This window comes from Rhinolophus hipposideros, assembly GCF_964194185.1.
Source record: "Rhinolophus hipposideros genome assembly, chromosome: 7".
In the NCBI taxonomy this organism is placed as follows: domain Eukaryota; kingdom Metazoa; phylum Chordata; class Mammalia; order Chiroptera; family Rhinolophidae; genus Rhinolophus; species Rhinolophus hipposideros.
The window spans coordinates 62727642-62743479 of record NC_138053.1 but is presented as its reverse complement, the minus strand read 5'-3'; the positions used below and the strand labels follow the sequence as shown (position 1 = coordinate 62743479).

Here is a 15838-nt window from a genome sequence, read left to right as displayed (position 1 = left end):
CAGAGAGAGACAGAGACAGAGACAGAGAGACAGAGAGAGGAGATACAGAGTACCTGTCTTGTTGTAATGTCTGGTTAATGAGTATCAAACCTAGTGTCTTAGTCCCATTCAGGCTGCTATAACAGAACACAATAAATGAGGGAGGGGAACTTACTAACAATAGAAATTTATTTCTCACACTTCTGGAATCTAGGAAGTCCAAGATCAAGGCACCAGCATATTCACTCTCTGGTAAAGACCTGCTTCCTGGTTCTTTCCATGGATGACCTTCTGGCTATCTCCTCACATAGCAGAAGGAGTGAGGTTGCTCTCTGGAGCCTCTATCATAAGAGCTAACCCCATTCATGAGGGCTCCACTCTCGTGACCTAATCACCTCCCAAAGCTTCCTGTTCTAATACCATTCCCCTGGTTGTAGGATTTCAACATATGAATTTCCTGGGGACACAAACATTCAGACCGTAGCACCTAGGCTCACTCACAAAGAAGGAGGTCAGAACTAAAACCAAAATACTTTCCTGTCTCAGTCTTAAACAAATTTGGATAAAAGTTTATGTGCTTGCTTTAGTGCTAAAGAAATCTGGGGACCAGGCAAAAATGACTTAGGTGCTGGCTCCAAAGAATGCTTGTTCTTGGAATGTAACCTTGTAAACCAACTAAACACAGCTCATTTATCAAGACTAGCAGTTTGCTCACCAAGGCTCACTTTAAGACCCTCATTTCACTTCAAGGCGCCATTAACCCAAATCTACTAGGTCCTTAAATTCTGTTCAATCCCAACCATGTTTCACCTTGTAAGACTAGGCTCTGAAACTTTATCAATATCTTTTCTTTACTTCCTCCTTCTGAAATGTTTCTAAGTTTAAAAGAGGTAGGCTCCTTTATTTCAGTAAAACTAATACTTAGTTTTGCTTGATCAACAGATTCTGCTGGTTATCTTTTGGGGATCTGCTATGAACAGAGTCATGGTTACCCAAAATGATTAGGAGAACTCTGAAAGGTTCAAGTATTTCCCCCTCCCTCATATTTGCCAAACTTTCTATTGAATTACATGGGAGAAACAATATACCATGAAATTTATTTTTATCTATTCATAAATATGCTCTTAGCTCCTAAAACGGTGTTTGTCATATACTAAACACTCAGTAGATATTTAGATACATATTTTCATTAATAGAAATCAAGATGGGAGGGAAAACATAATCACAATCCTGTTATTCAGAAAATATATAATTATTTACATATTTCTTTCCAGTTCTTAACCACATGTAGGCATATGTTTTACAGTGCTGTAACTTGAACATGGATATATTCATATATTTTGCTTTTCTTCCCAAGTACTTCTGTTTTATCATACACTTATTATAATGATCATCTTAATGACTAGATAATGGTCCATGAATGTAAGTTTTCATTATCATTCATTCACTATTTTACTAACTGAAGAAGATGTCTTTCACTTACAGGGCAGTTTCATAGAAACAGTCAATAAACCTAAAATCATTGGCCCTCATCTCAGTTTTTTCAGTGAATATTGAACAAAACATATCAGATGTTACAAATCAGAATAAGAAGATATGGATTCTGGTCTTTATTTTTTGTAGTAATGCTCTGAAGATCCATTAATCTTTACATTTCTTCTTAAAACAAATGAAGCCCTCTCTATTTGGGTCTCTGTGGAGTATAATTAACATCCTTTGTTAAGGTATTCTATAAATATGATATACTCCACTGTTGCTTAATTCTAGTCATAAATAATATTTCAAATAGTGGGGAGTAAAACAAAACAATTTTTTAAATGACCTTCATAAAGTCACAAAACAGAACAGAATTAAAATATTGCATCATATCAAGATTTTTAGTCCCAGATCTCAACCATGCAACTCTATCAAATAGTTTTAAATTAAAATTAGCATAAGGACAGTATGCTGTAACATAAAGTCTACAAATAATATGTTATATATAAGTTAAGGGGAAAACCATACGCACAATATCTTTCTGTTATTGCACTAGGGTCACATTAGTTGCCCAATTTACTGAAGAAAGTTTTCTACAAACAGTATTTGTCTGCATAGAATTTAATTTCATTCTAGATTTTATAGTTACAATTGGCAGTATAATGAAATGGATTAATGTCTGAATCCCAGAAATACTATTTAAGAATATTTAAGAAAGCAGTATTGTTTAAGGGAATGATCATTTCTAATAAAGCAAATTCTTAAAAGAAAAACAGAAATGGTAATTCAAAACACCTAAGTTATTATAATTGGCAAAATAATTAGAGTTAAATACAAAAAAAAGTTCAAAATAGAATGAAACTCTGACTGAAAAGATAACGCATATTATGAAAAATCAGATCCTCATCCATATTCCACAGCCAGCAATAAATCTAGGACACAGCTGAGTAACTTGAAAGATGAAACATTCCCCAAACACCAGAAGCTGGTGCTGTTTCCAATAGATGATAAAAATATCAGGAACCAAGGAATACCATTGTGGACCTACTTATCTGGACCTGGTCAACCCCCATGGCCCTTCTAAAAGACCTACTAACCAGGTCCACTTCCTTTTCTCTGAATCTGTCTGTGAGAGAATAGCTAGACCAATTGTTAAAAATGTTTTTGAATTCAGCGATAATAATTTTATCTCAGTGTACCCCCTGAGACCGATTATTAATCTTCTCTGTTTTCTTTCAGTTCCTTATCTCCATATCGCAGCATGATTTCTCTCTCCTGTCGAAATCCCCCTTCTCATTCTCCCCACATTTTTAGTTAGGTCTTCTGGAACTCTGGTTCCATAGTAAACAGATCTGCATACATCCTCAGCCTGAGCACTGAACAGTCACCCCACGTCCTGCCTTCTTTCAAACTTGGCTCTTTGTTATGAAGGGCACTTCCCCGCAGTACACTGGAGGGGTGGCTGTTCTCATTCTCATTGCCCTGTGCCTCTTCCAGAGGTAGGGTTGGGGCTCCCTTGGTACTCACATTACCAGGCTGGTCATTACTCCTCCACTCTCTTGTAAAACTTCTCCTTTGACATCCACGCCAATCAACGCTACTTCATCACTGACTTCTGCCAGTCACCCTGGTCATGACACCCCATTTATTGATAGCTGTCCACCTTGTTACTACCTTGACATGTTGAGTCCTGCTGCGCTCCAGAGTGGCTTCAGTGTTAATGGGTAGGAGCCACCTCATGCCCAAATCTCTCAATTCCTCGACTACTTCTTTTCCACTGCAGTCACCTGCTTCCCTGGCACTCCCCTACATCTGGAAAACACCTTAGATGACTTCTAACAATTAAATATTAAGGTTAAAACATCCTATCCTCCAAATATAACCTTCTATATTTTCACCTTGTTCAGTTATCCTATTTTCTGCTCTTTGACATCACAGAGACTTCTAGAGACCTTGCACACTTTCTACATCTGTACCTTCTTATATTCACTCATTTCCATACACAACCTAGTTGCCACAATTCATCTCTTCTTTTTTCACACTGCAAATACCCTCAAATCCCTTTCCCTTTTTTTCTTACATTATATCCCCACTTTCCAATTTGGGATCAATTGAACTGTTTACCTTCTTGGTGCTGGTACCTTGGCTGATCACACTACCGGAGAATATTCCCAAACCTCATATATTGGTTACACAAAAAATTAATGGTAATAATTCTTAACTCTACCTTCAATATGACCTATTGGTCTACCCATGCTTTTTGAATGCAGACATTCTGCGTTCTCTTGTCCCTGGACTTTCTCCCTGCTATTTTCTCCACTAGGTACCAACTTTTAAATCTCAGTTTAGGTGTCAGTTCCTCATAAGCCTATGTTAGTTTGTTTCCTTGTGATATATCCCACATTACTCCATGTGTTCTCAGCCATATTTGCACTTCATATCTAACAAACAGGATTGTAGTTGCCTGTTTTTTGTTTGTGTGCCCTACTAGAGTCTAAACTCTATGAAGGAAGAAACTACACTGGTTTTGTTGAACCTTCCATCTCAGCTCATAACTCAGTATACAGCAAATACAAGACACTGTTTGTTGGATTATTGTATTTTTTTTTAATTTACAAGATTTAACTAGATTCTGTAACATGGGTGGAAATATACAGCTTTGTGAAATAAAGTTAATCTGAATTAAATAATAGTGGAGAAATAAGAAAGCCAAAGTCATGTGTTAACTAGGGCACAGAACAGTTAGTGAATGAGTAAAGAGGGAGAACACTCTAAAATATATGACTGAAAAACAGGAAAGCTCCAAAAACTGAATTGTGAAGTATAATAGCTATATATTCTAAAGTTTATATTCTAAATCTTATTTGTATATTGCAAATTATATATTTTAAATTGTTTATGTATACTAAAGTTTTGAATTTCTACATATAGCTTCCATATAACAATGTGTGTGTGTGTGTGTGTGTGTGTGTGTGTGTGTGTGTGTGTGTGTGTGTTACGGCATTTAGAAGTAATCACAAGTCTTTAGGAATTGTATTGGAATAAAAGTCAGAACACCCTGAGATAAAGCCCATTTGGAGATGTGGACAAATGCCTCACCTTTCCCAGGCTCAGTGTCACCAACCTTAGTGTAAATGATGCTAATCCATCAAATAAAATCCAATCCAGATATTCTAAATCAATGACATAAAACACCTTAACTACATGGCATACTATTTTGATTGAATTACACAAATTTGGAATAGGTCTAAAAATGCCTGCTTCCATCTAATTCCTTTTAAATGGATAGAAGATTCTAAACTCATGAGATAAATAGGTATGATAAATGACACCTAAACTGTAGAAAGAATTCTAACCAACTAGCCAGAATTTTCAGCAAAACCACACACACACACACACACACACACACACACACACACACGCAAGTGAGTTTAATTTAGGAGGGCATATATTTTTCCTACAGCTCCTTTCTTATATACAGTTTTATTTTAAAGGAATCTCTTTCCCATTTTGTAATGCTCATTTGTAGGAGAGAAAAGGTTTGATCGCTTTATTCTTTCCTGAATTTCAGCTGAACACATTTTTCTTGTTTCAGATTTTTTAAAGTGATACACTTTGCTCAATATTAAGTTTGAATCAGTATATACATTTATGCAGCACATAATAAATAAAGACCATTCAGTCAGAGTGTTTTCACCTACTATTTTTCATAAATACAATATTGTAAGACAGAAGAACATGATTATTAAAGAATTGTAAATGTTCCTTAAACACTTCAGTGATAAATAATTATTTGTCATATAAGGATGGTCTAATAACCATCCTTTGTGTGATAAAAAATAAAAAGCTATCTCCGAGAAGCCGAAAAATTATGATTCCCAGATGGAAATAATTAAAGTGCTTTTTTCAGCTCTGCACTCTACTCTGCCATAGTATTCTGTTTCTCAATCACTTTTCAAAGAAAAATAAATGCTTCACTAGGCTCATTTTTAGAAAATATGGGATCCCCAACCAATCTACACTATCAGACAAGTAAATTGGTGTGAGAAAGGTTTAGAAACAGGGACCAGATGTGGTAAATGATGTTCTAAATGATGCGGCTCTGATGTGGTAAATGAACACATTAACACTCTCTTCAGTATATTTAAGACTATGAGTGCCTAGTGAGATAGAAACCTTTGGTTACAAAAGTAAACCCTCCCCTTGTACATTACTTTACTGACATACAGATAGTGAAATATCGTGGTGTAGTATCAGTCTATCTGGGTCATCCTTAATTAGGGTGCCAGAAAGTACTACTAGAATGAAGACACTACAGCAGTCTGAAAAAGAAATTGGAGTTTAATAATAATCCTATTCTTTTGTAAATTTAGGGCATGACAGATGTAAAATATTCAGAGATTCTATGATTTGTGAGGGAAAACAGCATTATTTAGGTGTTTATTTTAGATTAGACTCAAGAAGGGCTAGTGATTCTAGAAATAAGATGTCATTTGTTAAGATATTATATAGTAAGGATAAAGTGTTTCATCACTATTGGAGTCTAATTTTAATCTCAAAAGTCATAAATTTTAAAGCAAAAAAGAAACTAGCTTTAAGGAAATCAGAGAAAATGCTTCAGAAACAAAAGTTTTGTGATGTTTTGTAGATATACTGAGAAGTTTCAACAAACACTATGTCAATACATTGTGTTTAAATAAGTCAAAGACAAAAGAATCCACTTTCTTTTACATCGTATGTATTTTCAAGATTATTGGATGTATTACTTCCCAATTTCTTCACAGTGATTATTTTAAAAAGCAAATCCAGCTCAAGAATGCTATATTTCTAGAAACAAAAACTCATAGACACAGACAATAATTTAGTGGTTACCAGAGGGTAAGGGGGTGGGGGGGGTGGGTGATGAGGGTAAAGGGGATCAAATATATGGTGATGGAAGGAGAACTGACTCTGGGTGGTGAACACACAATGGGATTTATAGACGATGTAATACAGAATTGTACACCTGAAATCTATGTAAATTTACTAACAATTGTCACCCCAATAAATTTAATTTAAAAAAAAAAAGAATGCTATATTTCTAAGGAATCTTTCACAATCACAATTATGTATGTCCATGTTCAGTTTTGGAGAGCTTTGCCTAGTGGGTTATAGATCTTCCCTATAATTTTCAATAGAAACTTATCACAAATTTTCAATAATTTTCAATCGAAACTTATCACAAATTTTCAAGAGAAACTTATCACAAATTTCTTGAAACTTGAGCACATATTGAATATGAAGGTGAAAGTCTTGTGGATACATCATGAAATACAACCCTTTAGCTTCATAAATCCTTATATCCAAAATATTTCAATCATGAAATATGTGAATACTGTTAATACTTTAAGTTAAAAAGACCAAATTTGAAAGATCAGATACGTCTGCTATAATGAAGCTTCTGTTTTTCTGCCTTTTATTTTCTGTTTGGATTTTGACTCTGTAACAAAATGTTGAAAATTACCTTTTTTGTGTTCACTCTAATGTACTATATATACTCAAGAAACCTAGATGATGGTGGCTGGTTGATCAGAGAACCCAATGCATAACTGGCGTCTGAGACCAGCTCTTCTATGAATGGCACATAACTCAAGGAAATATTTCTGGAATATCCTTGTAAAATGACGCCTTATTTGACTAAAGTAATACTTCCCCCTATGTTCAGGAGTTTACTTTCTTTTATTCCCAAGAGTGACCATCTCTTCCTCTAAATTCCTTACATTTTCTCTTATATATAGGACATAGTAATAGAAATGCACAGTGTACTTCTTCAGACTGGTAATAGGACACTAGTGATGAGAAAGTGTTTGGAATAGTCTCCAAGCATGCAAATCCCTGAATAAACGTCCATTTGAAAGTGTGTCATCATGTCACCAGGGGACGACTTGCTCCTTGGCTGTCATTTTAATAGCTGATGCAGCAGTGAAACACAGGTACAGAGTTAGTACTACCCTCCTTTTACCCTCCCTCTGCTCCCACAACTTCCTACATGTGTGCAGTGAGTGATTTCCACATGTGTGGAAGCTCAACCTTCCTCTGGGGGTACATGGACCACCCAGAGAAAGTAAGCCAGGGTCAGAGTTGGGACAAAAAGGAGCTCCTAATGCCTCCGAGGGTTCTGACCAGGGAACTAGATAGAAGTCAAGAAGGGTTGTTACAGAAGTGAAGCAAGAAGGAAGTAAGGAGTAAAGAAGACCTCCATTTTCATTCCAAACAGAATTGAACAGCACTACAAAGCAGGGCATGTTTGTGGACAGATGCCAAAGAGAGATAGAGACTTCTTAACTCAAATATGACAAGTCCTGAATAATCTTAGCTTTCTGAACCAGGAACAAAACTCTGGTCATTCCTAAATCTGCCAGAATATGCATCTCTACCCTCAAAAGTTCTTAGTAGAGGATCTTTGAAAATGATTTCAAACTAATAAGTTCAAAAAAAACCCAATAAAAAACATGATTTGTTGCAATATTTTCCCTAATAAGTGTAGCATAGCAGTAGTTGCAGTTGTCATATGTTAAGTACCTACCGGTAAGATACGCGCAAAACATGACTAAGCATTGTATCTTCCTAACAAATCCATTATAATCCCATTATTCCTATTTTTGCCCTGGGGAAATTAGAAACTGAGTGGGCAAGGAACTTTCCCAAGGTCATATAGCTAGTAAGAGGCAACACTCAAATTCAGACAATAAACATTCAGTCTCCACATATGTTAACAATGGGTCTTATAGGCATACTAACCTTTAAAAATGGGGAACTGGGCTGTAGACAACCTGAGCAAAAACAGTTTACATTTCCCACTTGCTCTTTCTGATAGCTGTGAAGGAATCTGGGGTTCTTAGTTACAATCTGAAATGGCTACAGAATGTAACCTCTAAGTTTACCTTTACATCCCTTCCAAAGCTTAGACAGTCCAGCAAATTATACTCCTTAATTTTCTGTTTCTCAAATACTCAATTCCCAAATAATTTTTGCTTCCTAAAATAATGACAATCCCTTTAATACATCCTTAGTCTTTGTTTCGTGTTGCCTTCTAGTTCTCCTGGCTGCCTTCTAGTATAGATAATCACTCTTTTTCATCTCTCTAAAACACAAATTCTTTCCTCCAAAACATTAAATAAATTTGTAAATGGTAAATATAATTATGCTTACACTTGATTCTTAGATTTTTGATTAAGAAGTAAACAAACTTTGAGCCAACGGAAATACAATCATACAGACAATTCTCAACCTCTAAGTTCTTTGGCACTTGGATACTATTTATTTTCTTTTAGCAACACATTTAAATTTAATTAAACAATATTATTTTTATGTGAGCTTTACAATTATACATGTTGCCCAACTATGTAGAGATATATTAAATATAGTACAGAATTTTCTTTTCAAGGCATGATATAAAAACAGCTTAGAATGAGAAATCATGGTTAGCCACCACATTTTTTTTAAGATACCAAAGTTATTGAATACATCATAGGCTTAAATTACTATATATTTTTATGTTGATTATAATTATAATTTCTTCTTCAAATGTAGAGAAAGTGAGATAATAATTCTAAGATGAATCTGCTGTGCACAAGAGTGAACATAAGACCTGAGACTATTACCTTTAGAAAAGCCTACTTGAAAGGCTGGCTCTTAGCTGGCATCTGGGAACTCGGACTTCAGGAGACTTCCCACCATTTTCCAAAATGTCAGTGGCTCACTGTGCCTAAATTGTTTGTGCAAGAAATATGGTTTAGGCTGAACAACTTCTTTCCTTCTGGGAATCTGGAATTTAGGTACCCGCTAGGCAGAGGGTACCTAAGCAAACAGCCACCAAAACTATTCTGGACACTGAATCCATCTTTCCATTTTTGTTGTTGTTGTTGTTGTTTTTTATTGTATTTCATTGTGTCAAGAACATTTAATGTGAGATCTACTCTCTAGACAAATTGTTAAGTGCACAGAACAGTATTGCTAACTGTAGGCACAATGTTGTACAACCCATCTCTAGAACTTACTCATCTTGCACAATTGAAACTATATACCCGTTGAATAGCAAATCCCCATTTCCCTTACCCTCAGCCCTTGGTAACCACCATTCTACTGTTTCTATGAGTCTGACTATTATAATAGATACCTCATAAAAACAGTGAGTCTTTAATAGGTTTCCTTAGCAGAAGGCTTTCATGTAGAATAGATTTCACATGTGTCGTCACAACTCATTACTGGAAGAGCTAAGTGCATCCTTTCTGACTCCACTGGGAGACACAAACTTTAGAAGCCTGTGTCTGATTTCCTCAAGATTTTTCCCCATGCGCCTTTCTCTTCCCTGGTTTTGCTTTGTATGCTTTTGTTATAAGAAATCCCAGCCATAAATGTGATTACTTGCTGAGTCCTGGGAGTTCTCCTAGCAAATCATTGAGCGTAGGAGTGGTCTTGGTGATCCTGACACACCTGGTATCTGTGATTCCTGCCCTCTAACAGAACGACAGTAGTGTTGATCCCAAAGAAGGGAAAAACAAGGTTTTCGAGACAGTATATTTCAAAGAATGTTCAGGTCAAGCTGCCATAAAAAATTCCCACCTGCTTTAGTGTGTCTGATCAATAGGTACACGTTCTTCTTTAAATACATGGCTCATCAAAAACAAAAATTGTTTTTCCTCTTTCCATTGCTTCAAAGTAAGAATTTGTTGTCTATTATTTACGTAATTATAATTTCCTCATACCGTTTAATAACATAGTTCTTGTGAACTGCTCTGTAACAATTCAAACAGCTAAATTCAATATCTCAGAGGACAGTTACTGGTCAAATATTTTCTGATCACAACTTTCCGAACAACTTTTAGGGAAATCCAAAGGTACCTTCTCTAGACACACTGTGAATTCAGCAGAGGATAAATTTACAGCATACTAAATTATTTGTTCTTATACTCATAGCAAATGCTTAAGTCTGTTCAAGTATGGACCATTGGCTTTCCTCCTCTCTCTTTTCTATCAAAGCTTCTTAAAAAAGCGGCTGGCCAAAAGAATAACAGATATGCCCATTCTCCTCACTTTCTTTCACAATTTTTTTTTTACCTGGTGACATTGCCATTAAAGAGTAAAGACTGCATTGGTAAAAAGGACAGATAGAATTAAAACACAGATACTCTGCAAAGTAGGAAATGCAATGGTTAATTATGAAGACATGACTGTGTGTGATTCTTCTGTATGCACTAATGCTAAAGAAAACCACCTCATGCTGGAAATAAAAACAGTAACCAATACCTCACAGTGTCAAAGACCAAATTACTAGGTTCATGGATCTAACTGCATATTTCCTTTGATTCTAATTATAGTAAAATCTATTCTTGTTTCCAAATTTGTTTTGCATCAATGAACATTGCCTATTATTTCCAGATATGAAAGTCTACATAGTAATTTGTCCATTAGTTCTTATTTGTTAAGAATTTATCTATTAAATATCATATCACCAAAATTAATTTTACAAGTTCAAGTCCCCTTTCTCAGATGCTTATTATCGTTCACTAATACTTTTTCAACTCCTCCTTGTAAAACATTTTGACCAAAATGTCTCTTCCAACAGCAATAGTGATGTTACCTGAGAAAAATCACCCTTCTTTCTTTTGACTCTAGAAACCTCATTTTCCTTCCACTCAAATCAAGCAATGAGCCACGAACTCTCAAAACACCACAGAAAGTAATCACCATCCAAAATATAAAATGGGGTAATATCGCCCAAGGGCACTCACCCACTGGAGTCTGCAGAAGTGATAGCAATCAGTGGCAGAATCTTCAGGGGGAGGCTGGTGGGTCTTTGAACATTCTCTGATTCACTTTTCAAGTCAGCTTGTTCCAACTGTCGGAAGGCTAGAGGGGGGAGCTGAACATTGCGGCACGAAAGTCTCCGTACAAGATAGGGTTCCATGCCTCGAAAAGGGTCTTCCTCTTCATTACTGGAATGTAGTGTTTCCTCAGAGGCCTAAAACAAAAGTTCAAAAAAGAACACGTAATCAACACAAGTCTTGCTATTTATCATTACATGATGGCTTTATACTTTTGGATAAATTATGGGAAACTTATACATGAAATATCCTAACAAGAAAGTGATGACATTAACAGAACAATATTTGGTGAACAGAAAATAGAACTAATAACTTAAATCTAGATTTAGTTTTAAAAATAGTAAATTTGTCCACCAGTATATTTAAAATGGCTCGGTTATTACAGTTAACTGTCATTTTCAGTAATCTTATGATATTTGTGTATGAATTCTATAAATCAAGGATAAATCAAAATATTTTTCTAGTCTCTATGAAATGAACTTCAGAAAATTCATATATATCTTGACATATGACATACCGTATGATATACCTATGAAGGAAGAAAATGAGTCCTATTTTTTCTTCAGACTATATTAGTTAACATATATTTTCATATATCACATGTTACTTGATTATTCTTTGCAAAGGCTTACAATAAGAAATGGTGAGGGGAATTTGAAAAAAGAAAGAAAATCTGAGGACCCCGTAGAATATTTAAATCACAGCTAAATTTCGCAAATTTGATTTATATTATCCACATAAAGGCAAATAGAGTCTAGAAGAGAATAGAAATTTTAATATTTTGATTCTAATTGAAAAATATACTGCTACATGAGCAATAATTATTTCCAAGTGGTTGGAAATTCCATTCTAGCAACATTTATTGTATCTATGTACTCAAAGTGATAGTCACCAAATGTTATCACATAACATGCTGGGTTTTCAAATCTTTGCATTGACACTTTGCTAGTTGTGTTCTTAGAGTGTTTCTTAATCACCCTAAATTCTCTGGTTCTTTATTATAAAAATGGGAATAATATTTACCCACAAGAATGAAATGAGATCATGCATGTAATGTTCATAGCTCATTGCCTGCAGTGTGATAAGCGATCACAAATATCAATTTCCTTTCCTTCTGAGTTTTGTAGGTGAAGAAACTGGCCCAGGGATAAAAAGCAGTTTTCCTAAAATTAGTTTGTTGATTATAAGTTAAAAGTGCACTGACTCTGGAGAATCCAGACCTACTTTGGAATGTTTGATACACTCCTTATTATGCTGTCTTTGGGTAAGTACGTAACTTAGGCTCACTGAAGTTGGTTCTACATTTGAATATTAAGGATAATAATATTCATTTCTCAGGTTCATTGTCTGGAGCAGAGATGTGAAATATTTAAAGCACCGATATTTGGCACAGAGTTTGCACTCAACAAACTACTAGTTATTATTATTATAATCCAGGCTAATTCTCTTTCTTTTCATCATACTATGTATGTTGCCTTTGATATTTCATTGATTCATATTGCTTTACAAATAGAAAATTTTTCTTTCCCTGATGTATATATCTTGAAAAATATGACAGGCCATGCAGTGGTGGATTCTATTCAGCCTTGGGTTTTATTGTCTAATATTATTAATAAATAGGATAAAAGGAGGGCTCCCAGAAGGTAAAGAACAAGTCAAAGCTAAAAAGAAAGATAATTTCAAATCCTAAATATGAAGGTTTAGATTCTGAGACTCCGTGCTAGGAAACCACTTGCTTTGTAAAACATCATTATTAATTATAGTAATAATAATGGCTTAAAAAGGGAGAAAATCCTGCCATTTGTGACAATATGGATGAAACTTTGAGGGCATTACGCTAAATGAAATAAGGCAAATAGAGAAAAACAAATACTTTGTGATCTCACTTATGTGGAATTAAAGTGAAAAATAAATTAATAAAAACAAACATTAAAAAAAGATCAAATTTGCAGTTACTAGAGGCAGGGAAGGGTGTGGGGTGGAGGAATAGGATGAAGTTTGGTCAAAAGTACAAACTTCCAATTATAAGACAGATAAGCACTAGAGATGTAATATACAAAATACAACATTATGACTATAATTAACATTGCTGTATGGTACATATGAAAGTCGTTAAGAGTAAATCCTAAGAGTTCTTATCACAAGAACATTTTATTTTATTTTTCTTTTTTTATCATATCTATGTAAAATGATAGTGATAATTATTTCATGATAGTTGTAAGTCGAATCATTATGCTGGCATATTAGGTTGGTGCAAAAGCAACTGCAGTTTAAAAGGTTAAAGTGCAAAAACCATGATTTTGCACCAACCTAATACCTTAAATATGCACTGTTTTATGTCAATTATGTCTCAATAAAACTGGAAAGAATTAAATAATAATGAATAATTTTATTGAATCATTATCAAATGGTGCTGTGTCATACATATACCATCTCATTTCAATTTTACTGAAATCCTCTAAGTTAGGTCCTATGCCTTTTCTCGTTTTACACATAAAGAAACAGAGACCTATAAAATTGCCTGCCTTAGTCACACATCCACTTGGTTAGTAGTGTGTCCAACTGTTCCAATGTGCCTGGGACTTTCTGATCTTAGCACTGAAAGTCCCACGTCCAGGGAAACACCCTAGTCCCAAGCAAACTAGGATCATTGATAACCTAACAAGTTGAGATCCAAACCCAAATCTCTTTTAGTTAAAGCTGGATCTGTTGTACTACCTTTAACAAATAGGGTCACTGGCAAGGTGCGTATTGCTAGGAAAGAATAGAACACACACTAATTGACCATAATTAAATAAGCTTCACATTTTCATTAAAAAAAATAGCATATCTGGGATCAGGCAGCCCTACATAAACATTGGAAATTAATTATAGGCCTTGTTAATTGACTCAGGGCATAGAGATTCTAGGTTCAACTCTGCCACTAATTACTTCTGCGGTGTTAAGAAATCATTTAACCTTTCTGGGCTTTAATTTCCTTAGACATAAAATCAAGAGGTTGTACAAAATGAACCTTAAGATCACTTGCAGTTTTAAAATACTCTGATTTTTATAACAGTCAATGGCAAAATTAATGTTTAATAAGCTAGCAAATATAGAAAATAAAGAGAAACTGTGCACATATAACATTCTTAGCTTTTATTTTATTTTTTACAGGTTAATAAATTCTTTTTTTATTAGTTTTAGGTGTACAAAACAATGTAATAGTTAGACATTTACACCACTCACAAAGTGGTAGGCACCTTCCCCCAATCTACTACCCCTCTGACATGATATTTAGCTGTTACAATTCCATTGACTCTATTCCCTATGCTGCACTCCACATCCTGTGACTATATATAAATTAAATTACAGCTGACATTCAGTATTATTCAGCTTCAGCTTCAGGTGTACAGCGCAGTGGTCAGGCATCCACACTGTCCCTGAAGTGGTCTCCCTAATAAGACATGTGCCCATCTGACACCCTACAAGATCTTTACAACATTATTGATTATATTCCCCAAACTGTCTTTCATATCCCCGTGGCAATGACTGAGAAAATGATCCTCTGGGTGTACATGATGGTCTGTGTGTTCGTCTAAGGACAGAACTGCACACTGCCCCACATTCTTGGATTGCTAACAGGCCAAAATTGGCCTCACATATTTTTCAAGAGAAGTTAATGACTTAAGTGTGCAGATATCCTTCTGCAGGATAAACATGGAAAAGAAGAAAAAAGGATGGGTCTAGCAGAACACTGAATGTAGCTAACCCAAGTCACCATCTTTCAATAAGTTCTTAGCTGCCCACTCCGGCAATAGTATGGCAACTGCAGAAATGCTTTCTACAACCCAGGTTCTCTAATGAAAGACGTAATGTTTGTGACATTCACATTTAGATAAAACCATCTCAAGAGATAACTTCTTTTGAGAGAACACCTCTATTAAAAATAAAATGTAGTGTTTTTATCTTGATAATAAAAATGATGAAGAAGTAGATGTCTATATCCTAACATTTCCATTCAAAAACAGGATAACAAGGGGCTTTTTAAAAATTCCAGATCAATGTGTATCAGTTATATTTAGAAAATAAATAGAACAACTTTTTCAATAGAAGGCAGGAGGTTAAATGGCCTTGTTTTGAGAACAAATGTAAAACTGACCACCAGGGAAATATATATCTTATGTAATCACTGGGGGGAAAAGAGGCATTTCTGCAAGAGATTGAGGAAAAACCTATTATTTATAATATATCTAAGCCACTATTTCTCAAACTGTGATGCTCAAAACCCTTGCATGAGAATCATAGAAGGTGCTGGCTAAAATTCAGACTCCCAGGCCCTATTCAAGATCTGCATAATCAGAATGTCTATTATTAGGTCCTGGAAGTCTGAGTAAGTCCCCAGGACGGTTCTCATGCCTTCTAAAATTTGGGAACTAATGATTTTGACATTTTAGACATAGTCCAATAAGACTGTTTGGCAAAGATCCAATCACAAAGATGTTCCCTGCAACTTATTTACAATAACAAATAACTGG

The 15838-nt window shown here is 35.0% G+C and overlaps 1 protein-coding gene across 2 annotated transcripts in view; it reads right to left on the bottom strand.

Annotated features, from left to right (window-relative positions):
• PDE4D (phosphodiesterase 4D) overlaps positions 1 to 15838 on the bottom strand; it is a 1186109-nt gene that overhangs the window by 862403 nt on the left and 307868 nt on the right. For both annotated transcript variants that reach the window (XM_081054416.1, XM_081054412.1), the window contains one exon: positions 11229 to 11458. In XM_081054416.1, the coding sequence (XP_080910542.1) occupies positions 11229 to 11458 (230 nt within the window). The remainder of the gene's footprint in view (positions 1 to 11228; positions 11459 to 15838) is intronic.